The following is a 26,477-nucleotide window of genomic DNA, read 5'->3' as shown; positions in this document are numbered from 1 at the left end:
TCTTCCGAATAATAATGACCTTGGTGTCTCTGTCCTTCTTATTCTATTTCCTTTTCTTTTCTTGCCTACTATTGATTCACTGGTAGCCCTGCGGCTACTCGTATAAACCTTGATAAAGGGGGATGTGCGTTGGCGTGCGCATTCTTGCCTCAGCGATTGCACTCTTCTTCAGACACCGTCCTATGTTGCTATCAGTTGGTTTCTTTGATAACAGTTGGTGTATGATTCTTATAGCTGTTTCATAATCTCGTTGTGTGGGAGTGTTCTCGCAAACTGTATATGCCTCAACCTTTAAAGGAGTATTAAAGAAGTATTGTATTGCCCCCCAAAAGTTATACAAATCCCCAATATACACTTATTAAGGGAAATGCTTATAAAGTGCTTTTTTCCCTGCACTTACTACTGCATCAAGGCTTCACTTCCTGGATAACATGGTGATGTCACTTCCTGGATAACATGGTGATGTCACTTCCTGGATAACATGGTGATGTCACGACTCCCAGAGCTGTGCTGGCTGTGGCTGCTGGAGAGGATGATGGCAGGGGGATGCTCAGTGTCCCTCCACAGCCCTGTGTCCCTCAGTGTCCCCTTGCCACCATCCTCTCCATCAGCCACAGCCAGCACTGGTTTGAAAGTCGGGTCGTGACATCACCATGTTATCCAGGAAGTGACATCACTATGTTATCCAGGAAGTGAAGCCTTGATGCAGTAGTAATAGCAGGGAAAAAAGCACTTTATAAGCATTTCCTGTAATAAGTGTATATTGGGGATTTGTATAACTTTTGGGGGAAATACAATACATTAATAAAAAATTTTGTCTGACTTCTCCTTTAATAAAAAAAAAAAAAGATATAACAGAAGAGAATGTCTCCATACAGGTATAACAGGACTAGATCCCTCCATACATGTATGACAAGACCAGATCCCTCCATACAGGTATAACAAGACCAGATCCCTCCATACAGGTTTAACAAGACCAGATCCCTCCATACAGGTATAACAAGACCAGATCCCTCCATACAGGTATAACAAGACCAGATCCCTCCATACAGGTATAACAAGAACAGATCCCTCCATACACACAGATTTAATTACCTTATCCCTCTCTACATGTATGTGTACAGGGATCTGGCGGTGCTATACCTGTATGGAGGGATCTGGCCTTGTTATATCTGTATGGAGGGATCCAGCCTTGCTATATCTGTATGGAGGGATTTGCTCCTGTTATACCTGTATGGAGGGATCCTCTCCTGTTATACCTGTATGGAGGGACCTGGTCTTGTTATACCTGTATGGAGGGATCCTTTCCTGTTATATTGGTATGGAGGGACCTGGTCTTGTTATATCTGTATGGAGGGATCCTCTCCTGTTATACCTGTATGGAGGGATCCTCTCCTGATATACCAGTATGGAGGGATCCTCTCCTAATATACCTGTATAGAGGGATCCTCTCCTGATATACCTGTATGAAAGCATCCTCTCCTGTTATATTGGTATGGAGGGATCTGGTCTTGTTATACAGTTATGGAGGGATCCTCTCGTTATACCTGTATGGAGGGATCCTCTCCTGTTATATTGGTATGGAGGGATCTGGTCTTGTTATACCTGTATGGAGGGATCCTTTCCTGTTATACCTGTATGGAGGGATCCTCTCCTGTTATACCTGTATAAAGGGATCTGGTCTTGTTCTATCTGTATGGAGGGATCCTCTCCTGTTATATTGGTATAGAGGCACCTGATCTTGTTATACCTGTATGGAGGGATCATCTCCTGATATACATGTGTGGAGGGATCCTCTCCTGTTATACCTGTATGGAGGGATCCTCTCCTGTTATGTTGGTATGGAGGGACCTGGTCTTGTTATAACTGCATGGAGGGATCCTCTCCTGTTATATCTGTATGGAGGGATCCTCTCCTTATACTTGTATGGAGGGACCTGGTCTTGTTATACCTGTATGGAGGGATCCTCTCCTGTTATACGTGTATGGAGGGACCTGGTCTTGTTATACCTGTATGGAGGGATCCTCTCCTGTTATATTGGTATAGAGGGACCTGGTCTTGTTATACCTGTATGGAGGGATCCTCTCCTGTTATACCTGTATGGAGGGATCCTCTCCTGTTATACCTGTATGGAGGGATCTGGTCTTGTTCTACCTGTATGGAGGGATCCTCTCCTGTTATATCTATATGTAGGGATCCTCTCCTGTTATACATGTATGGAGGGATCCTCTCCTGGTATATTGGTATAGAGAGATCTGGTCCTGTTATACCTGTATGGAGGGATCCTCTCCTGGTATATTGGTATGGAGGGACCTGGTCTTGTTATACCTGAATGGAGGGATCCTCTCCTGTTCTAAATGTATGGAGGGATCCTCTCCTGTTATATTGGTATAGAGGGACCTGATCTTGTTCTACCTGTATGGAGGGATCCTCTCCTGATATACATGTGTGGATGGATCCTCTCCTGTTCTACCTGTATGGAGGGATCCTCCCCTGATAAACATGTGTGGAGGGATTGTCTCCTGTTAAATTGGTATGGAGGGATCTGGTCTTGTTATACCTGTGTGGAGGGATCCTCTCCTGTTATACCTGTATGGAGGGACCTGGTCTTGTTATACCTATATGGAGTAATCCTCTCCTGTTATATTGGTATGGAGGGATCTGGTCTTGGTATACCTGTATGGAGGGATCCAGTCTTGTTCTACCTGTATGGAGGGATCCTCTTCTGTTCTACCAGTATGGAGGGATCATCTCCTGTTATATTGGTATGGAGAGATCCTCTTCTGTTCTAGCTGTATGGAGGTATCCTCTTCTGTTATATTGGTATGGAGGGATCTGGTCTTGTTATACCTGTATGGCGGGATCCTCTCCTGATAAACATGTGTGGAGGGATCTTCTCCTGATAAACATGTGTGGAGGGATCTTCTCCTGTTATATTGGTATGGAGGGATCTGATCTTGTTATACCTGTACGGCGGGTTCCTCTCCTGTTATACCTGTATGGAGGGATCTTCTCCTGATCAACATGTGTGGAGGGATCTTTTCCTGTTATATTGGTATGGAGGGATCTGATCTTGTTATATCTGTATGGAGGGATCCTCTCCTGATAAACATGTGTGGAGGGATTCTCTCCTGTTATATTGGTATGGAGGGATCTGGTCTTGTTCTACCTGTATGGAGTGATCCTCTCCTGTTATATTGGTATGGAGGGATCTGGTCTAGTTATACCTGTATGGAGGGATCTGGTCTTGTTATACCTGTATGGAGGGATCCTCTCCTGTTCTACCTGTATGGAGAGATCCTCTCCTGATAAACATGTGTGGAGGGATTCTCTCCTGTTATATTGGTATGGAGGGATCTGGTCTTGTTCTACCTGTATGGAGTGATCCTCTCCTGTTATATTGGTATGGAGGGATCTGGTCTAGTTATACCTGTATGGAGGGATCTGGTCTTGTTATACCTGTATGGAGGGATCCTCTCCTGTTCTACCTGTATGGAGAGATCCTCTCCTGATAAACATGTGTGGAGGGATTCTCTCCTGTTATATTGGTATAGAGGGACCTGGTCTTGTTATACTGTACCTGTATAGAGGGATCTTCTCCTGTTCTCCCTGTATGGAGGGATCTGGTCTTGTTATACCTGTATGGAGTGATCCTCTCCTGTTATATTGGTATGGAGGGATCTGCTCTTGGTATACCTGTATGGAGGGATCATCTCCTGTTATATTGGGTGATCCTCTCCTGTTATATTGGTATGGAGGGATCTGGTCTAGTTATACCTGTATGGAGGGATCCTCTCCTGTTCTACCTGTATGGAGAGATCCTCTCCTGATAAACATGTGTGGAGGGATTCTCTCCTGTTATATTGGTATGGAGGGATCTGGTCTTGTTCTACCTGTATGGAGTGATCCTCTCCTGTTATATTGGTATGGAGGGATCTGGTCTAGTTATACCTGTATGGAGGGATCTGGTCTTGTTATACCTGTATGGAGGGATCCTCTCCTGTTCTACCTGTATGGAGAGATCCTCTCCTGATAAACATGTGTGGAGGGATTCTCTCCTGTTATATTGGTATAGAGGGACCTGGTCTTGTTATACTGTACCTGTATAGAGGGATCTTCTCCTGTTCTCCCTGTATGGAGGGATCTGGTCTTGTTATACCTGTATGGAGTGATCCTCTCCTGTTATATTGGTATGGAGGGATCTGCTCTTGGTATACCTGTATGGAGGGATCATCTCCTGTTATATTGGGGTTCAAGGAAGAAACAGAGCGCTGCACCTCACACCTATGGCTGATACTAGTGCCCCTAGGCTATATAAAAAACACATCAGAATTTTGTGTATGAATTGATCAAGCCATACTGCCCCATGTACCTCGTGCCGGTATCTGATACACATGGGTCCCTACACTAAGTCCACACCGTGCCAGTCAGTGGCCACCAACCCCGCAGGCGTGCACAGTCAGGGAACGGGGGCCATGGGACGGCCCTGCGACCCCCATGCCACAGGACCAGACCCAAAAACACCACACCAGAACCCGGCCAGCACCACCGGCGGAGAAGGTCGCCCCCAAGCAGCACAAGTCTGGATAAGATATTACACTCACCATAGCTGCAGCAAACAGAATGGGAAAAGACAGGAGGGATTAAAACCATGTGCACTCAGGTGTCTCCTGCTAATTGCGGTCATGTGGGTCTCACCAGGAGGAGTGCAAAACACGGAGAAAAGAGAGAAACAAAATGCGGTTCAGGGAAGAAACAGAGTGCTGCACCTCACACCTATGGCTGATACTAGTGCCGCTAGGCTAAATAAAAAACACATCAGAATTTGGTGTATGAGATACCTGCACGATGGTACATGGGGCAGTATGGCTTGATCAATTCATACACAAAATTCTGATGTGTTTTTTATTTAGCCAAGCGGCACTAGTATCAGCCATAGGTGTGAGGTGCAGCGCTTATTCTTCCCTGAACCGCATCCTGTTATATTGGTATGGAGGGATCTGGTCTTGTTATACCTGTATGGAGGGATCTGGTCTTGTTATACCTGTATGGAGGGATCCGGTCTTGTTATACCTGTATGGATGGATCCTCTTCTGTTCTACCTGTATGGAGGGATCCTCTCCTGTTATATTGGTATGGAGGGATCCTCTCCTGTTCTAGCTGTATGGAGGGATCTGGTCTTGTTATACCTGTATGGAGGGATCCTCTCCTGTTATACTTATATGGAGGGACCTGGTCTTGTTATACCTGTATGGAGGGATCCTCTCCTGTTATATTGGTATAGAGGGACCTGGTCTTGTTATACCTGTATGGAGGGATCCTCTCCTGTTCTCCCTGTATGGAGGGATCTGGTCTTGTTATACCTGTATGGAGTGATCCTCTCCTGTTATATTGGTATGGAGGGATCTGGTATTGGTATACCTGTATGGAGGGATCATCTCCTGTTATATTGGTATGGAGGGATCTGGTATTGGTATACCTGTATGGAGGGATCATCTCCTGTTATATTGGTATGGAGGGATCCGGTCTTGTTATACCTGTATGGAGGGATCCGGTCTTGTTATACCTGTATGGAGGGATCCTCTTCTGTTCTACCTGTATGGAGGGATCCTCTCCTGTTATATTGGTATAGAGGTACCTGGTCTTGTTATATCTGTATGGAGGGATCCTCTCCTGTTATACCTGTATAGAGGGATCCTCTCCTGTTATATTGGTATGGAGGGATCCTCTCCTGTTATATTGGTATGGAGGGATCCTCTCCTGTTATACCTGTATGGAGGGATCCTCTCCTGTTATATTGGTATAGAGCAGGGGTGGGGAACCTTTTCCATGTCGAGGGCCAGTTGGGCATTAATAAAATCATTCGATGGCCGCATACCGTGCGCAGCAGTTAGTAGTGTGGGTTTGCAGCACCCGGGGCAAGGCAAAGTATTGTTCCCCTGCTATTGTAGTTAACCCCCCCAGTGATGCCCCTTGTAGTCTAGTTAACCCCCAAGTCATATCCCTGGTGGCCTAGTTAACCCCCATCAGGCATGTCCCTGGTGGCCTTGTTATCACCCCCATCAGGCATGTCCCTGGTGGCCTTGTTATCACCCCCATCAGGCATGTCCCTGGTGGCCTAGTTATCACCCCCATCAGGCATGTCCCTGGTGGCCTTGTTATCACCCCCATCAGGCATGTCCCTGGTGGCCTTGTTATCCCCCCCATCAGGCATGTCCCTGGTGGCCTAGTTATCACCCCCATCAGGCATGTCTCTGGCAGCCTAGTTATCCCCCCCATCAGGCATGTCCCTGGTGGCCTAGTTAACCCCCATCAGGCATGTCCCTGGTGGCCTAGTTAACCCCCATCAGGCATGTCCCTGGTGGCCTAGTTAACCCCCATCAGGCATGTCCCTGGTGGCCTAGTTAACCCCCAAATAAAAAAAATAAACCTCCCACTCACCTTACCTCCGTTCCCACGCTGCCCATGTCCTCTTCTGTCCCAGGTCCTCTGTGCCGGTCTTTCTCCTGCAGGCGGCGCGCGATGAAATGACGTCATCGCGCGGCCCGCAGGAGACTGAAGACACGCGCCGCTCTGCTGGGGAAGAAGCCGGCATAGACACCGGAGGATGCTGTGTATGCCGGCTCCTTCCTCCTCCAGAGCGGCGCGCATCACGGGAGCTGCGGGCCGCATCGGGAGGTCTCAGGGGCCGGATGCGGCCCGCGGGCCGGAGGTTCCCTACCCCTGGTATAGAGGGACCTGGTCCTGTTATACCTGTCTGGAGTGATCCTCTCCTGTTATATTGGTATGGAGGGATCTGGTCCTGTTATACCTGTATGGATAGATCCTCTCCTGTTATATTGGTATGGAGGGATCTGGTCCTGTTATACCTGTATGGAGGGATCCTCTCCTGTTATATTGGTATGGAGGGATCTGGTCTTGTTATACCTGTATGGATAGATCCTCTCCTGTTATATTGGTAAGGAGCGATCCTCTCCTGTTATACCTGTATGGAGGGATCCTCTCCTGTTATATTGGTAAGGAGCGATCTGGTCTTGTTATACCCGTATGGATAGATCCTCTCCTGTTATATTGGTAAGGAGCGATCCTCTCCTGTTATACCTGTCTGGAGTGATCCTCTCCTGTTATATTGGTATGGAGGGATCTGGTCTTGTTATACCCGTATGGATAGATCCTCTCCTGTTATATTGGTAAGGAGCGATCCTCTCCTGTTATACCTGTATGGAGGGATCCTCTCCTGTTATATTGGTAGGGAGCGATCCTCTCCTGTTATACCTGTATGGAGGGATCCTCTCCTGTTATATTGGTATGGAGGGATCTGGTCTTGTCGTACCTGTATGGAGGGATCCTCTCCTGTTATATCTATGGAGGAGTCTTGTGTTGTTATTTCTGTATGGAGGGATCTAGTTCCCCAGTGTGTACATTTTTGCTAGCGACGTTCTCTTATCACCTGCCCCTATGGGTCCACTTCTCCTCTCTCACCCTCCGCCATTACTGCATACTCTTTTCATTCTCTTCCATTTACTCTACAGGGGATGAGACCTATCAGGATATATTTCGGGACTTTTCTCTGATGGCGTCCGATGCTCCAGAGAAGTTATACCGCAGAAGCTGCGACCCCCGGCTCAGCACTCTCTGAAAAGTGGACAGAGCACCAGGGACTTTGCTAAGAAACAGACATTTTATTGAGGCCTCATAGACTGACATTGGGGGAGATCTGCAGTAATCTGACGGGGTGAGCAGTGGTCATCCAGTTTTGCAGCAGACAGCGGGGTGTTGTCCTCCCCAATACAGTTCCTTTGGCTGTTCTCATCTCTGTAGAGCTCCATGTTGTCTGTCCTTTCTTCCAGTGGAGGCCACTGAGGGCACGACGACACATCTGGCTCCATTCTGTAGTCTAATAGCAGCACCGGGCCCTCCATTTTGCACTCACAGCAGCCCTTGGTTACAGTCCCGCCATGTTTTGCTGCTGGCACCCCATTTAGAGTCTCAGACTTCCTTTGTCTCCTGAATTCTGAGTGGACAGTCCTAACTCTGCAGCAGATTCCAGGCAGGGTGAGGATGATGAGTGCTCCGAGAAGGAAGAAGGAGCCAGAGATCACAAAAGACATAGAGAAATCTCCGGTGAGATCACAGAGCCAACCTGCAAAAAAGAGCGAGCATGTGCATCTTACTGCCATATGGGGCCATAACCATTTACTGTTATTTCTGTATCATAGTCCTGATATTAAAACCTTTTATGTGGAGTCTGTTTGTCTGTAGCTTGTGACCATTGTGACCCATGACCGCTCTGGGCCTACCTGCACCGGGACCTTCAGGTGTCTAGAAGCAAGAAATGGCGCTGCCGATGGCAGGGTGTGTTCCCTGGGGTATATGGCGGATAGAGATGTAAGGTGTGATCGGCCGTATATTCCGGCATGGCAGGGTGGTGTTCCCTGGGGTATATGGCGTATAGATGTAAGGTGTGATCGGCCGTATATTCCGGCATGGCAGGGTGGTGTTCCCTGGGGTATATGGCGGATAGAGATGTAAGGTGTGATCGGCCGTATATTCCGGCATGGCAGGGTGTGTTCCCTGGGGTATATGGCGGATAGATGTAAGGTGTGATCGGCCGTATATTCCAGCATGGCATGGTGGTGTTCCCTGGGGTATATGGCGGATAGATGTAAGGTGTGATCGGCCGTATATCCCGGCATGGCAGGGTGGTGTTCCCTGGGGTATATGGCGGATAGATGTAAGGTGTGATCGGCCGTATATTCCGGCATGGCAGGGTGGTGTTCCCTGGGGTATATGGCGGATAGATGTAAGGTGTGATCGGCCGTATATTCTGGCATGGCAGGGTGGTGTTCCCTGGGGTATATGGCGGATAGATGTAAGGTGTGATCGGCCGTATATTACAGCATGGCAGGGTGGTGTTCCCTGGGGTATATGGCGGATAGAGATGTAAGGTGTGATCGGCCGTATATTCCAGCATGGCAGGGTGGTGTTCCCTGGGGTATATGGCAGATAGATGTAAGGTGTGATCGGCCGTATATTCCAGCATGGCAGGGTGTGTTCCCTGGGGTATATGGCGGATAGATGTAAGGTGTGATCGGCCGTATATTCCAGCATGGCAGGGTGTGTTCCCTGGGGTATATGGCGGATAGATGTAAGGTGTGATCGGCCGTATATTCCAGCATGGCAGGGTGGTGTTCCCCGGGGTATATGGCGGATAGAGATGTAAGGTGTGATCGGCCGTATATTCCAGCATGGCAGGGTGGTGTTCCCCGGGGTATATGGCGGATAGAGATGTAAGGTGTGATAGGCCGTATATTCCAGCATGGCAGGGTGGTGTTTCCTGAGGTATATGGCGGATAGATGTAAGGTGTGATCGGCCATATATTCCGGCATGGCAGGGTGTGTTCCCTGGGGTATATGGCGGATAGAGATGTAAGGTGTGATCGGCCGTATATTCCGGCATGGCAGGGTGGTGTTCCCTGGTGTATATGGCGGATAGATGTAAGGTGTGATCGGCCGTATATTCCGGCATGGCAGGGTGGTGTTCCCTGGGGTATATGGCGGATAGATGTAAGGTGTGATCGGCCGTATATTCCGGCATGGCAGGGTGGTGTTCCCTGGGGTATATGGCGGATAGAGATGTAAGGTGTGATCGGCCGTATATTCCAGCATGGCAGGGTGTGTTCCCTGGGGTATATGGCGGATAGATGTAAGGTGTGATCGGCCGTATATTCCAGCATGGCAGGGTGTGTTCCCTGGGGTATATGGCGGATAGAGATGTAAGGTGTGATCGGCCGTATATTCCGGCATGGCAGGGTGGTGTTCCCTGGTGTATATGGCGGATAGATGTAAGGTGTGATCGGCCGTATATTCCGGCATGGCAGGGTGGTGTTCCCTGGGGTATATGGCGGATAGAGATGTAAGGTGTGATCGGCCGTATATTCCAGCATGGCAGGGTGTGTTCCCTGGGGTATATGGCGGATAGATGTAAGGTGTGATCGGCCGTATATTACAGCATGGCAGGGTGGTGTTCCCTGGGGTATATGGCGGATAGAGATGTAAGGTGTGATCGGCCGTATATTCCGGCATGGCAGGGTGGTGTTCCCTGGGGTATATGGCGGATAGATGTAAGGTGTGATCGGCCGTATATTCCGGCATGGCAGGGTGGTGTTCCCTGGGGTATATAGCGGATAGATGTAAGGTGTGATCGGCCGTATATTCCGGCATGGCAGGGTGGTGTTCCCTGGGGTATATAGCGGATAGATGTAAGGTGTGATCGGCCGTATATTCCGGCATGGCAGGGTGGTGTTCCCTGGGGTATATGGCAGATAGATGTAAGGTGTGATCGGCCGTATATTCCGGCATGGCAGGGTGTGTTCCCTGGGGTATATGGCGGATAGATGTAAGGTGTGATCGGCCGTATATTCCGGCATGGCAGGGTGGTGTTCCCTGGGGTATATGGCAGATAGAGATGTAAGGTGTGATCGGCCGTATATTCCGGCATGGCAGGGTGTGTTCCCTGGGGTATATGGCGGATAGATGTAAGGTGTGATCGGCCGTATATTCCAGCATGGCAGGGTGTGTTCCCTAGGGTATATGGCGGATAGATGTAAGGTGTGATCGGCCGTATATTCCGGCATGGCAGGGTGGTGTTCCCTGGGGTATATGGCGGATAGATGTAAGGTGTGATCGGCCGTATATTCCAGCATGGCAGGGTGTGTTCCCTGGGGTATATGGCGGATAGAGATGTAAGGTGTGATCGGCCGTATATTCCAGCATGGCAGGGTGGTGTTCCCTGGGGTATATGGCGGATAGAGATGTAAGGTGTGATCGGCCGTATATTCCAGCATGGCAGGGTGGTGTTCCCTGGGGTATATGGCGGATAGATGTAAGGTGTGATCGGCCGTATATTCCAGCATGGCAGGGTGGTGTTCCCTGGGGTATATGGCGGATAGAGATGTAAGGTGTGATCGGCCGTATATTCCGGCATGGCAGGGTGGTGTTCCCTGGGGTATATGGCGGATAGAGATGTAAGGTGTGATCGGCCGTATATTCCGGCATGGCAGGGTGGTGTTCCCTGGGGTATATGGCGGATAGATGTAAGGTGTGATCGGCCGTATATTCCGGCATGGCAGGGTGGTGTTCCCTGGGGTATATGGCGGATAGATGTAAGGTGTGATCGGCCGTATATTCCGGCATGGCAGATTGGTGTTCCCTGGGGTATATGGCGGATAGATGTAAGGTGTGATCGGCCGTATATTCCGGCATGGCAGGGTGTGTTCCCTGGGGTATATGGCGGATAGATGTAAGGTGTGATCGGCCGTATATTCCGGCATGGCAGGGTGGTGTTCCCTGGGGTATATGGCGGATAGAGATGTAAGGTGTGATCGGCCGTATATTCCAGCATGGCAGGGTGGTGTTCCCTGGGGTATATGGCGGATAGAGATGTAAGGTGTGATCAGCCGTATATTCCGGCATGGCAGATTGGTGTTCCCTGGGGTATATGGCGGATAGATGTAAGGTGTGATCGGCCGTATATTCCAGCATGGCAGGATGGTGTTCCCTGGGGTATATGGCGGATAGAGATGTAAGGTGTGATCGGCCGTATATTCCAGCATGGCAGGGTGGTGTTCCCTGGGGTATATAGCGGATAGATGTAAGGTGTGATCGGCCGTATATTCCGGCATGGCAGGGTGTGTTCCCTGGGGTATATAGCGGATAGAGATGTAAGGTGTGATCGGCCGTATGTTCCGGCATGGCAGGGTGGTGTTCCCTGGGGTATAACGCGGATAGATGTAAGGTGTGATCGGCCGTATATTCCAGCATGGCAGGGTGGTGTTCCCTGGGGTATATGGCGGATAGATGTAAGGTGTGATCGGCCGTATATTCCGGCATGGCAGGGTGTGTTCCCTGGGGTATATAGCGGATAGAGATGTAAGGTGTGATCGGCCGTATATTCCGGCATGGCAGGGTGGTGTTCCCTGGGGTATATGGCGGATAGAGATGTAAGGTGTGATCGGCCGTATATTCCGGCATGGCAGGGTGGTGTTCCCTGGGGTATATGGCGGATAGATGTAAGGTGTGATCGGCCGTATATTCTGGCATGGCAGGGTGGTGTTCCCTAGGGTATATGGCGGATAGATGTAAGGTGTGATCGGCCGTATATTCCAGCATGGCAGGGTGTGTTCCCTGGGGTATATGGCGGATAGATGTAAGGTGTGATCGGCCGTATATTCCGGCATGGCAGGGTGGTGTTCCCTGGGGTATATGGCGGATAGAGATGTAAGGTGTGATCGGCCGTATATTCCGGCATGGCAGGGTGGTGTTCCCTGGGGTATATGGCGGATAGATGTAAGGTGTGATCGGCCGTATATTCCAGCATGGCAGGGTGGTGTTCCCTGGGGTATATAGGCGGATAAGATGTAAGGTGTGATCGGCCGTATATTCCGGCATGGCAGGGTGGTGTTCCCTGGGGTATATGGCGGATAGATGTAAGGTGTGATCGGCCGTATATTCCGGCATGGCAGGGTGGTGTTCCCTGGGGTATATGGCGGATAGATGTAAGGTGTGATCGGCCGTATATTCCAGCATGGCAGGGTGTGTTCCCTGGGGTATATGGCGGATAGATGTAAGGTGTGATCGGCCGTATATTCCGGCATGGCAGGGTGGTGTTCCCTGGGGTATATGGCGGATAGAGATGTAAGGTGTGATCGGCCGTATATTCCGGCATGGCAGGGTGTGTTCCCTGGGGTATATGGCGGATAGATGTAAGGTGTGATCGGCCGTATATTCCGGCATGGCAGGGTGGTGTTCCCTGGGGTATATGGCGGATAGATGTAAGGTGTGATCGGCCGTATATTCCGGCATGGCAGGGTGTGTTCCCTGGGGTATATGGCGGATAGAGATGTAAGGTGTGATCGGCCGTATATTCCAGCATGGCAGGGTGGTGTTCCCTGGGGTATATGGCGGATAGAGATGTAAGGTGTGATCGGCCGTATATTCCAGCATGGCAGGGTGTGTTCCCTGGGGTATATGGCGGATAGATGTAAGGTGTGATCGGCCGTATATTCCGGCATGGCAGGGTGTGTTCCCTGGGGTATATGGCGGATAGATGTAAGGTGTGATCGGCCGTATATTCCGGCATGGCAGGGTGTGTTCCCTGGGGTATATGGCGGATAGATGTAAGGTGTGATCGGCCGTATATTCCGGCATGGCAGGGTGGTGTTCCCTGGGGTATATGGCGGATAGATGTAAGGTGTGATCGGCCGTATATTCCGGCATGGCAGGGTGGTGTTCCCTGGGGTATATGGCGGATAGAGATGTAAGGTGTGATCGGCCGTATATTCCGGCATGGCAGGGTGGTGTTCCCTGGGGTATATGGCGGATAGATGTAAGGTGTGATCGGCCGTATATTCCGGCATGGCAGGGTGTGTTCCCTGGGGTATATGGCGGATAGAGATGTAAGGTGTGATCGGCCGTATATTCCAGCATGGCAGGGTGGTGTTCCCTGGGGTATATGGCGGATAGATGTAAGGTGTGATCGGCCGTATATTCCGGCATGGCAGGGTGGTGTTCCCTGGGGTATATGGCGGATAGATGTAAGGTGTGATCGGCCGTATATTCCGGCATGGCAGGGTGGTGTTCCCTGGGGTATATGGCGGATAGAGATGTAAGGTGTGGATCGGCCGTATATTCCGGCATGGCAGGGTGGTGTTCCCTGGGGTATATGGCGGATAGATGTAAGGTGTGATCGGCCGTATATTCCGGCATGGCAGGGTGGTGTTCCCTGGGGTATATGGCAGATAGATGTAAGGTGTGATCGGCCGTATATTCCGGCATGGCAGGGTGTGTTCCCTGGGGTATATGGCGAATAGAGATGTAAGGTGTGATCGGCCGTATATTCCGGCATGGCAGGGTGGTGTTCCCTGGGGTATATGGCGGATAGATGTAAGGTGTGATCGGCCGTATATTCCGGCATGGCAGGGTGTGTTCCCTGGGGTATATGGCGGATAGAGATGTAAGGTGTGATCGGCCGTATATTCCAGCATGGCAGGGTGGTGTTCCCTGGGGTATATGGCGGATAGATGTAAGGTGTGATCGGCCGTATATTCCAGCATGGCAGGGTGTGTTCCCTGGGGTATATGGCGGATAGATGTAAGGTGTGATCGGCCATATATTCCGGCATGGCAGGGTGTGTTCCCTGGGGTATATGGCGGATAGATGTGAGGTGTGATCGGCCGTATATTCCGGCATGGCAGGGTGGTGTTCCCTGGGGTATATGGCGGATAGATGTAAGGTGTGATCGGCCGTATATTCCGGCATGGCAGGGTGGTGTTCCCTGGGTATATGAGCGGATAGATGTAAGTGTGATCGGCCGTATATTCCAGCATGGCAGGGTGGTGTTCCCTGGGGTATATGGCGGATAGATGTAAGGTGTGATCGGCCGTATATTCCGGCATGGCAGGGTGGTGTTCCCTGGGGTATATGGCGGATAGAGATGTAAGGTGTGATAGGCCGTATATTCCAGCATGGCAGGGTGTGTTCCCTGGGGTATATGGCGGATAGATGTAAGGTGTGATCGGCCGTATATTCCGGCATGGCAGGGTGTGTTCCCTGGGGTATATGGCGGATAGAGATGTAAGGTGTGATCGGCCGTATATTCCGGCATGGCAGGGTGGTGTTCCCTGGGGTATATGGCGGATAGAGATGTAAGGTGTGATCGGCCGTATATTCCGGCATGGCAGGGTGTGTTCCCTGGGGTATATGGCGGATAGATGTAAGGTGTGATCGGCCGTATATTCCGGCATGGCAGGGTGTGTTCCCTAGGGTATATGGCGGATAGATGTAAGGTGTGATCGGCCGTATATTCCGGCATGGCAGGGTGGTGTTCCCTGGGGTATATGGCGGATAGATGTAAGGTGTGATCGGCCGTATATTCCGGCATGGCAGGGTGTGTTCCCTGGGGTATATGGCGGATAGATGTAAGGTGTGATCGGCCGTATATTCCGGCATGCAGGGTGTGTTCCAGGGGGTATATGGCGGATAGATGTAAGGTGTGCTCGGCCGTATATTCCGGCATGGCAGGGTGGTGTTCCCTGGGGTATATGGCGGATAGAGATGTAAGGTGTGATCGGCCGTATATTCCGGCATGGCAGGGTGGTGTTCCCTGGGGTATATGGCGGATAGATGTAAGGTGTGATCGGCCGTATATTCCAGCATGGCAGGGTGGTGTTCCCTGGGGTATATGGCGGATAGATGTAAGGTGTGATCGGCCGTATATTCCAGCATGGCAGGGTGGTGTTCCCTGGGGTATATGGCGGATAGATGTAAGGTGTGATCGGCCGTATATTCCGGCATGGCAGGGTGGTGTTCCCTGGGGTATATGGCGGATAGATGTAAGGTGTGATCGGCCGTATATTCCGGCATGGCAGGGTGGTGTTCCCTGGGGTATATGGCGGATAGAGATGTAAGGTGTGATCGGCCGTATATTCCGGCATGGCAGGGTGGTGTTCCCTGGGGTATATGGCGGATAGATGTAAGGTGTGATCGGCCGTATATTCCAGCATGGCAGGGTGGTGTTCCCTGGGGTATATGGCGGATAGATGTAAGGTGTGATCGGCCGTATATTCCGGCATGGCAGGGTGTGTTCCCTGGGGTATATGGCGGATAGATGTAAGGTGTGATCGGCCGTATATTCCGGCATGGCAGGGTGTGTTCCCTGGGGTATATGGCGGATAGAGATGTAAGGTGTGATCGGCCGTATATTCCAGCATGGCAGGGTGTGTTCCCTGGGGTATATGGCGGATAGAGATGGAAGGTGTGATCGGCCGTATATTCCGGCATGGCAGGGTGGTGTTCCCTGGGGTATATGGCGGATAGAGATGTAAGGTGTGATCGGCCGTATATTCCGGCATGGCAGGGTGTGTTCCCTGGGGTATATGGCGGATAGATGTAAGGTGTGATCGGCCGTATATTCCGGCATGGCAGGGTGTGTTCCCTAGGGTATATGGCGGATAGATGTAAGGTGTGATCGGCCGTATATTCCGGCATGGCAGGGTGTGTTCCCTGGGGTATATGGCGGATAGAGATGGAAGGTGTGATCGGCCGTATATTCCGGCATGGCAGGGTGGTGTTCCCTGGGGTATATGGCGGATAGAGATGTAAGGTGTGATCGGCCGTATATTCCGGCATGGCAGGGTGTGTTCCCTGGGGTATATGGCGGATAGATGTAAGGTGTGATCGGCCGTATATTCCGGCATGGCAGGGTGGTGTTCCCTGGGGTATATGGCGGATAGAGTATGTAAGGTGTGATCGGCCGTATATTCCGGCATGGCAGGGTGGTGTTCCCTGGGGTATATGGCGGATAGATGTAAGGTGTGATCGGCCGTATATTCCAGCATGGCAGGGTGGTGTTCCCTGGGGTATATGGCGGATAGGATGTAAGGTGTGATCGGCCGTATATTCCGGCATGGCAGGGTGGTGTTCCCTGGGGTATATGGCGGATAGGATGTAAGGTGTGATCGGCCGTATATTCCAGCATGGCAGGGTGGTGTTCCCTGGGGTATATGGCGGATAGATGTAAGGTGTGATCGGCCGTATATTCCGGCATGGCAGGGTGGTGTTCCCTGGGGTATATGGCAGATAGAGATGTAAGGTGTGATCGGCCGTATATTCTGGCATGGCAGGGTGGTGTTCCCTGGGGTATATGGCGGATAGATGTAAGGTGTGATCGGCCGTATATTCCGCATGGCAGGGTGGTGTTCCCTGGGGTATATGGCGGATAGAGATGTAAGGTGTGGATCGGCCGTATAGTCCGGCAGTGGCAGGGTGGTGTTCCCTGGGGTATATGGCGGATAGATGTAAGGTGTGATCGGCCGTATATTCCAGCGATGGCAGGGTGTGTTCCCTGGGGTATATGGCGGATAGAGATGTAAGGTGTGATCGGCCGTATATTCCAGCATGGCAGGGTGGTGTCCCTGGGGTATATGGCGGATAGATGTAAGGTGTGATCGGCCGTATATTCCGGCATGGCAGGGTGGTGTTCCCTGGGGTATATGGCGGATAGATGTAAGGTGTGATCGGCCGTATATTCCGGCATGGCAGGGTGGTGTTTCCCTGGGGTATATGGCGGATAGATGTAAGGTGTGATCGCCGTATATTCCAGCATGGCAGGGTGGTGTTCCTGGGGTATATGGCGGATAGATGTAAGTGTGATCGGCCGTATATTCCGGCATGGCAGGGTGGTGTTCCCTGGGGTATATGGCGGATAGATGTAAGGTGTGATCGGCCGTATATTCCGGCATGGCAGGGTGGTGTTCCCTGGGGTATATGGCGGATAGATGTAAGGTGTGATCGGCCGTATATTCCGGCATGGCAGGGTGGTGTTCCCAGGGGTATATGGCGGATAGATGTAAGGTGTGATCGGCCGTATATTCCGGCATGGCAGGGTGGTGTTCCCTGGGGTATATGGCGGATAGATGTAAGGTGTGATCGGCCGTATATTCCGGCATGGCAGGGTGGTGTTCCCTGGGGTATATGGCAGATAGATGTAAGGTGTGATCGGCCGTATATTCCGGCATGGCAGGGTGGTGTTCCCTGGGGTATATGGCGGATAGATGTAAGGTGTGATCGGCCGTATATTCCGGCATGGCAGGGTGTGTTCCCTGGGGTATATGGCGGATAGATGTAAGGTGTGATCGGCCGTATATTCCGGCATGGCAGGGTGGTGTTCCCTGGGGTATATGGCGGATAGATGTAAGGTGTGATCGGCCGTATATTCCGGCATGGCAGGGTGTGTTCCCTGGGGTAATAGGGCGATAGATGTAAGGTTTGATCGGCCGTATATTCCGGCCATGGCAGGGTGGTGTTCCCTGGGGTATATGCGAGATAGATGTAAAGGTGTGATCGGCCGATATTTCCAGGCATGGCAGGGTGGTGTTCCCTGGGGTATATGGCGGATAGAGATGTAAGGTGTGATCGCCGTAATAGTCCAGCATGGCAGGGTGTGTTCCCTGGGGTATATAGGCGATAGAGATGTAAGGTGTGATCGGCCGTATATTCCGGCATGGCCAGGGTGGTGTTCCCTGGGGGTATATGGCGGATAGGATGTAGGTGTGATCGGCCGTATATTCCGGCATGGCAGGGTGTGTTCCCTGGGGTATATGGCGGATAGAGATGTAGGTGTGGATCAGGCCGTCAATATTCCGGCATGGCAGGGTGTGTTCCCTGGGGTATATGGCAGATAGATGTAGGTGTGATCGGCCGTATATTCCAGCATGGCAGGGTGGTGTTCCCTGGGGTATATGGCGGATAGAGATGTAAGGTGTGATCGGCCGTATATTCCGGCATGGCAGGGTGGTGTTCCCTGGGGTATATGGCGGATAGATGTAAGGTGTGATCGGCCGTATATTCCGGCATGGCAGGGTGGTGTTCCCTGGGGTATATGGCGGATAGATGTAAGGTGTGATCGGCCGTATATTCCAGCATGGCAGGGTGGTGTTCCCTGGGGTATATGGCGGATAGATGTAAGGTGTGATCGGCCGTATATTCCAGCATGGCAGGGTGGTGTTCCCTGGGGTATATGGCGGATAGATGTAAGGTGTGATCGGCCGTATATTCTGGCATGGCAGGGTGGTGTTCCCTGGGGTATATGGCGGATAGATGTAAGGTGTGATCGGCCGTATATTCCGGCATGGCAGGGTGGTGTTCCCTGGGGTATATAGCGGATAGAGATGTAAGGTGTGATCGGCCGTATATTCCGGCATGGCAGGGTGGTGTTCCCTGGGTATATGCGGATAGATGTAAGGTGTGATCGCCGTATATTCCAGCATGGCAGGGTGGTGTTCCCTGGGGTATTAGGCGGATAGATGTAAGGTGTGATCGGCCAGTATATTCCGGCATGGCAGGATGGTGTTCCCTGGGGTATATGGCGGATAGAGATGTAAGGGTGTGATCGGCCGTATATTCCAGCATGGCAGGGTGGTGTTCCCTGGGGTATATGGCGGATAGGATGTAAGGTGTGATCGGCCGTATATTCCGGCATGGCAGGGTGGTGTTCCCTGGGGTATATGGCGGATAGATGTAAGGTGTGATCGGCCGTATATTCCGGCATGGCAGGGTGGTGTTCCCTGGGGTATATGGCGGATAAGATGTAGGTGTGATCGGCCGTATATTCCGGCATGGCAGGGTGGTGTTCCCTGGGGTATATGGCAGGATAGATGTAAGGTGTGATCGCCGTATATTCCGGCATGGCAGGGTGGTGTTCCCTGGGGTATATGGCGGATAGATGTAAGGTGTGATCGGCCGTATATTCAGGCATGGCAGGGTGTGTTCCCTGGGGTATATGGCGGATAGTGTAAGGTGTGATCGAGCCGGATATTCCGGTCATGGCAGGGTGGGTGTTTCCCTGGGGGTATATGGCGGATAGATGTAAGGTGTGAGTCGGCCGTATATTCCGGACATGGCAGGGGTGGTGTCCCTGGGGTATATGGCGGATAGAGATTAAGGTGTGATCGGCCGTATATTCCGGCATGGCAGGGTGGTGTTCCCTGGGGTATATGGGGGATAGAGATGTAGGTGTGATCGGCCGTATATTCCGAGCATGGCAGGGTGGTGTTCCCTGGGGTATATGGGGGATAGATTGTAAGGTGTGATCGGCCGTATATTCCAGGCATGGCAGGGTGGTGTTCCCTGGGGTATATGGCGGATAGATGTAAGGTGTGATCGGCCGTATATTCCGGCATGGCAGGGTGGTGTTCCCTGGGGTATATGGCGGATAGATGTAAGGTGTGATCGGCCGTATATTCCGGCATGGCAGGGTGGTGTTCCCTGGGGTATATGGCGGATAGAGATGTAAGGTGTGATCGGCCGTATATTCCAGCATGGCAGGGTGTGTTCCCTGGGGTATATGGCGGATAGAGATGTAAGGTGTGATCGGCCGTATATTCCAGCATGGCAGGGTGGTGTTCCCTGGGGTATATGGCGGATAGATGTAAGGTGTGATCGGCCGTATATTCCGGCATGGCAGGGTGGTGTTCCCTGGGGTATATGGCGGATAGAGATGTAAGGTGTGATCGGCCGTATATTCCAGCATGGCAGGGTGGTGTTCCCTGGGGTATATGGCGGATAGAGATGTAAGGTGTGATCGGCCGTATATTCCAGCATGGCAGGGTGGTGTTCCCTGGGGTATATAGAGGATAGATGTAAGGTGTGATCGGCCGTATATTCCGGCATGGCAGGGTGGTGTTCCCTGGGGTATATGGCGGATAGAGATGTAAGGTGTGATCGGCCGTATATTCCAGCATGGCAGGGTGGTGTTCCCTGGGGTATATGGCAGATAGAGATGTAAGGTGTGATCGGCCGTATATTCCGGCATGGCAGATTGGTGTTCCCTGGGGTATATGGCGTATAGATGTAAGGTGTGATCGGCCGTATATTCCGGCATGGCAGGGTGGTGTTCCCTGGGGTATATGGCGGATAGATGTAAGGTGTGATCGGCCGTATATTCCGGCATGGCAGGGTGGTGTTCCCTGGGGTATATGGCGGATAGAGATGTAAGGTGTGATCGGCCGTATATTCCAGCATGGCAGGGTGGTGTTCCCTGGGGTATATGGCGGATAGATGTAAGGTGTGATCGGCCGTATATTCCAGCATGGCAGGGTGGTGTTCCCTGGGGTATATGGCGGATAGAGATGTAAGGTGTGATCAGCCGTATATTCCGGCATGGCAGATTGGTGTTCCCTGGGGTATATGGCGGATAGATGTAAGGTGTGATCGGCCGTATATTCCGGCATGGCAGGGTGGTGTTCCCTGGGGTATATGGCGGATAGAGATGTAAGGTGTGATCGGCCGTATATTCCGGCATGGCAGGGTGTGTTCCCTGGGGTATATGGCGGATAGAGATGTAAGGTGTGATCAGCCGTATATTCCAGCATGGCAGGGTGGTGTTCCCTGGGGTATATGGCGGATAGATGTAAGGTGTGATCGGCCGTATATTCCAGCATGGCAGAGTGTTTTCCCTGGGGTATATGGCGGATAGAGATGTAAGGTGTGATCGGCCGTATATTCCGGCATGGCAGGGTGGTGTTCCCTGGGGTATATGGCTGATAGATGTAAGGTGTGATCGGCCGTATATTCCAGCATGGCAGGGTGTGTTCCCTGGGGTATATGGCGGATAGAGATGTAAGGTGTGATCGGCCGTATATTCCAGCATGGCAGGGTGGTGTTCCCTGGGGTATATGGCGGATAGAGATGTAAGGTGTGATCGGCCGTATATTCCGGCATGGCAGGGTGGTGTTCCCTGGGGTATATGGCGGATAGAGATGTAAGGTGTGATCGGCCGTATATTCTGGCATGGCAGGGTGGTGTTCCCTGGGGTATATGGCGGATAGAGATGGAAGGTGTGATCGGCCGTATATTCCGGCATGGCAGGGTGGTGTTCCCTGGGGTATATGGCGGATAGATGTAAGGTGTGATCGGCCGTATATTCCGGCATGGCAGATTGGTGTTCCCTGGGGTATGTGGCGTATAGATGTAAGGTGTGTTCGGCCGTATATTCCAGCATGGCAGGGTGGTGTTCCCTGGGGTATATGGCGGATAGATGTAAGGTGTGATCGGCCGTATATTCTGGCATGGCAGGGTGGTGTTCCCTAGGGTATATGGCGGATAGATGTAAGGTGTGATCGGCCATATATTCCGGCATGGCAGATTGGTGTTCCCTGGGGTATGTGGCGTATAGATGTAAGGTGTGATCGGCCGTATATTCCAGCATGGCAGGGTGGTGTTCCCTGGGGTATATGGCGGATAGATGTAAGGTGTGATCGGCCGTATATTCTGGCATGGCAGGGTGGTGTTCCCTGGGGTATATGGCGGATAGAGATGTAAGGTGTGATCGGCCGTATATTCCGGCATGGCAGGATGGTGTTCCCTGGGGTATATGGCGGATAGAGATGTAAGGTGTGATCGGCCGTATATTCTGGCATGGCAGGGTGGTGTTCCCTGGGGTATATGGCGGATAGATGTAAGGTGTGATCGGCCGTATATTCCGGCATGGCAGGATGGTGTTCCCTGGGGTATATGGCGGATAGAGATGTAAGGTGTGATCGGCCGTATATTCCAGCATGGCAGGGTGTGTTCCCTGGGGTATATGGCGGATAGATGTAAGGTGTGATCGGCCGTATATTCCGGCATGGCAGGGTGGTGTTCCCTGGGGTATATGGCGGATAGAGATGTAAGGTGTGATCGGCCGTATATTCCAGCATGGCAGGGTGGTGTTCCCTGGGGTATATGGCGGATAGATGTAAGGTGTGATCGGCCGTATATTCCGGCATGGCAGGGTGGTGTTCCCTGGGGTATATGGCGGATAGATGTAAGGTGTGATCGGCCGTATATTCCGGCATGGCAGGGTGGTGTTCCCTGGGGAATATGGCGGATAGAGATGTAAGGTGTGATCGGCCGTATATTCCGGCATGGCAGGGTGGTGTTCCCTGGGGTATATGGCGGATAGATGTAAGGTGTGATCGGCCGTATATTCCGGCATGGCAGGGTGGTATTCCCTGGGGTATATGGCGGATAGAGATGTAAGGTGTGATCGGCCGTATATTCCGGCATGGCAGGGTGGTGTTCCCTGGGGTATATGGCGGATAGATGTAAGGTGTGATCGGCCATATATTCCGGCATGGCAGGGTGTGTTCCCTGGGGTATATGGCGGATAGAGATGTAAGGTGTGATCGGCCGTATATTCCGGCATGGCAGGGTGTGTTCCCTGGGGTATATGGCGGATAGATGTAAGGTGTGATCGGCCGTATATTCCGGCATGGCAGGGTGTGTTCCCTGGGGTATATGGCGGATAGATGTAAGGTGTGATCGGCCGTATATTCCAGCATGGCAGGGTGGTGTTCCCTGGGGTATATGGCAGATAGAGATGTAAGGTGTGATCGGCCGTACATTCCGGCATGGCAGGGTGGTGTTCCCTGGGGTATATGGCGGATAGATGTAAGGTGTGATCGGCCATATATTCCGGCATGGCAGGGTGGTGTTCCCTGGGGTATATGGCGGATAGATGTACGGTGTGATCGGCCGTATATTCCAGCATGGCAGGGTGTGTTCCCTGGGGTATATGGCGGATAGATGTAAGGTGGATCGGCCGTATATTCCGGCATGGCAGGGTGGTGTTCCCTGGGGTATATGGCGGATAGAGTGTAAGGTGTGATCGGCCGTATATTCCGGCATGGCAGGGTGGTGTCCCCTGGGGTATATGGCGGATAGATGTAAGGTGTGATCGGCCGTATATTCCGGCATGGCAGGGTGGTGTTCCCTGGGGTATATGGCGGATGAGATGTAAGGTGTGATCGGCCGTATATTCCGGCATGGCAGGTGGTGTTCCCTGGGTATATGGCGGATAGAGATGTAAGGTGTGATCGGCCGTATATTCCGGCATGGCAGGGTGGTGTTCCCTGGGGTATATGGCGGATAGATGTAAGGTGTATCGCCGTATATTCCGGCATGGCAGGGTGTGTCCCCTGGGGTATATGGCGGATAGAGATGTAAGGTGTGATCGGCCGTATATTCCGGCATGGCAGGGTGTGTTCCCTGGGGTATATAGCGGATAGAGATGTAAGGTGTGATCGGCCGTATATTCCGGCATGGCAGGGTGTGTCCCCTGGGGTATATGGCGGATAGATGTAAGGTGTGATCGGCCGTATATTCGCGGCATGGCAGGGTGGTGTTCCCTTGGGGTATATGGCGATAGAGATGTCAGGTGTGATCGGCCGTATATTCCGGCATGGCAGGGTGGTGTTCCCTGGGGTATATGGCGGATAGAGATGTAAGGTGTGATCGGCCGTATATTCCGGCATGGGCAGGGTGGTGTTCCCTGGGGTATATGGCGATAGATGTAAGGTGTGATCGGCCGTATATTCCGGCATGGCAGGGTGTTGTTCCCTGGGGGTATTGGCAGATAGAGATGTAAGGTAGTGATCGGCCGTATATTCCGGCATGGCAGGGTGGTGTTCCCTGGGGGTATATGCGGATAGAGATGTAAGGTGTGATCGGCCGTATATTCCGGCATGGCAGATTGGTGTTCCCTGGGGTATATAGCGGATAGATGTAAGGTGTGATCGGCCGTATATTCCGGCATGGCAGGGTGTGTTCCCTGGGGTATATGGCGGATAGAGATGTAAGGTGTGATCGGCCGTATATTCCAGCATGGCAGGGTGGTGTTCCCTGGGGTATATGGCGGATAGAGATGTAAGGTGTGATCGGCCGTAATATTCCGGCATGGCAGATTGGTGTTCCCTGGGGTATGTGGCGTATAGATGTAAGGTGTGATCGGCCGTATATTCCGGCATGGCAGGGTGGTGTTCCCTGGTGTATATGGCGGATAGATGTAAGGTGTGATCGGCCGTATATTCCAGCATGGCAGGGTGGTGTTCCCTGGGGTATATGGCGGATAGATGTAAGGTGTGATCGGCCGTATATTCTGGCATGGCAGGGTGGTGTTCCCTGGGGTATATGGCGGATAGATGTAAGGTGTGATCGGCCGTATATTCCGGCATGGCAGGGTGGTGTTCCCTGGGGTATATGGCGGATAGATGCAAGGTGTGATCGGCCGTATATTCCGGCATGGCAGGGTGGTGTTCCCTGGGGTATATGGCGGATAGAGATATAAGGTGTGATCGGCCGTATATTCCGGTATGGCAGGTTGGTGTTCCCTGGGGTATATGGCGGATAAAGATGTAAGGTGTGATCGGCCGTATATTCCGGCATGGCAGGGTGTGTTCCCTGGGGTATATGGCGGATAGATGTAAGGAGTGATCGGCCGTATATTCCAGCATGGCAGGGTGTGTTCCCTAGGGTATATGGTGGATAGATGTAAGGTGTGATCGGCCGTATATTCCGGCATGGCAGATTGGTGTTCCCTGGGGTATATGGCGGATAGAGATGTAAGGTGTGATCGGCCGTATATTCCAGCATGGCAGGGTGGTGTTCCCTGGGGTATATGGCGGATAGATGTAAGGTGTGATCGGCCGTATATTCCGGCATGGCAGGGTGGTGTTCCCTGGGGTATATGGCGGATAGATGTAAGGTGTGATCGGCCGTATATTCCAGCATGGCAGGGTGGTGTTCCCTGGGGTATATGGCGGATAGAGATGTAAGGTGTGATCGGCCGTATATTCCGGCATGGCAGGGTGTGTTCCCTGGGGTATATAGCGGATAGATGTAAGGTGTGATCGGCCGTATATTCCGGCATGGCAGGGTGGTGTTCCCTGGGGTATATAGCGGATAGATGTAAGGTGTGATCGGCCGTATATTCCGGCATGGCAGGGTGTGTTCCCTAGGGTATATGGCGGATAGATGTAAGGTGTGATCGGCCGTATATTCCAGCATGGCAGGGTGGTGTTCCCTGGGGTATATGGCGGATAGATGTAAGGTGTGATCGGCCGTATATTCCGGCATGGCAGGGTGGTGTTCCCTGGGGTATATGGCGGATAGAGATGTAAGGTGTGATCGGCCGTATATTCCAGCATGGCAGGGTGTGTTCCCTGGGGTATATGGCGGATAGAGATGTAAGGTGTGATCGGCCGTATATTCCGGCATGGCAGGGTGGTGTTCCCTGGGGTATATGGCGGATAGATGTAAGGTGTGATCGGCCGTATATTCCGGCATGGCAGGGTGTGTTCCCTGGGGTATATGGCGGATAGATGTAAGGTGTGATCGGCCGTATATTCCGGCATGGCAGGGTGTGTTCCCTGGGGTATATGGCGGATAGATGTAAGGTGTGATCGGCCGTATATTCCAGCATGGCAGGATGGTGTTCCCTGGGGTATATGGCGGATAGAGATGTAAGGTGTGATCGGCCGTATATTCCAGCATGGCAGGGTGTGTTCCCTGGGGTATATGGCGGATAGAGATGTAAGGTGTGATCGGCCGTATATTCCAGCATGGCAGGGTGGTGTTCCCTGGGGTATATAGCGGATAGATGTAAGGTGTGATCAGCCGTATATTCCAGCATGGCAGGGTGGTGTTCCCTGGGGTATATGGCGGATAGAGATGTAAGGTGTGATCGGCCGTATATTCCGGCATGGCAGGGTGGTGTTCCCTGGGGTATATGGCGGATAGATGTAAGGTGTGATCGGCCGTATATTCCGGCATGGCAGGGTGGTGTTCCCTGGGGTATATGGCGGATAGAGATGTAAGGTGTGATCGGCCGTATATTCCAGCATGGCAGGGTGGTGTTCCCTGGGGTATAACGCGGATAGAGATTTAAGGTGTGATCGGCCGTATATTCCAGCATGGCAGGGTGGTGTTCCCTGGGGTATATGGCGGATAGAGATGTAAGGTGTGATCGGCCGTATATTCCAGCATGGCAGGGTGGTGTTCCCTGGGGTATATGGCAGATAGATGTAAGGTGTGATCGGCCATATATTCCGGCATGGCAGGGTGTGTTCCCTGGGGTATATGGCGGATAGAGATGTAAGGTG

The 26,477-nt window shown here is 51.9% G+C and overlaps 2 protein-coding genes across 4 annotated transcripts in view; one reads left to right on the top strand and one right to left on the bottom strand.

The window, feature by feature from the left end:
* The window catches only part of ACAP1 (ArfGAP with coiled-coil, ankyrin repeat and PH domains 1), a 215,977-nt gene extending 208,053 nt beyond the window's left edge, over nucleotides 1-7,924 (top strand). For all 3 annotated transcript variants that reach the window (XM_069950340.1, XM_069950350.1, XM_069950331.1), the window contains one exon: nucleotides 7,533-7,924. In XM_069950340.1, coding sequence (XP_069806441.1) covers nucleotides 7,533-7,639 — 107 coding nt within the window. In that variant the 3' untranslated portion in view covers nucleotides 7,640-7,924. The remainder of the gene's footprint in view (nucleotides 1-7,532) is intronic.
* LOC138770982 (monocarboxylate transporter 13-like) overlaps nucleotides 7,663-26,477 on the bottom strand; it is a 74,542-nt gene continuing 55,727 nt past the window's right edge. Inside the window, exon 5 of the mRNA XM_069950364.1 lies at nucleotides 7,663-8,143. Within this exon, the coding sequence (XP_069806465.1) occupies nucleotides 7,683-8,143 (461 nt within the window). The 3' untranslated portion in view covers nucleotides 7,663-7,682. The remainder of the gene's footprint in view (nucleotides 8,144-26,477) is intronic.

Source organism: Dendropsophus ebraccatus, chromosome 1 (genome assembly GCF_027789765.1).
Source record: "Dendropsophus ebraccatus isolate aDenEbr1 chromosome 1, aDenEbr1.pat, whole genome shotgun sequence".
Classification (NCBI taxonomy): domain Eukaryota; kingdom Metazoa; phylum Chordata; class Amphibia; order Anura; family Hylidae; genus Dendropsophus; species Dendropsophus ebraccatus.
The sequence above is the reverse complement of the archived record's forward strand: the minus strand, read 5'-3'. Positions and strand labels throughout refer to the sequence as shown.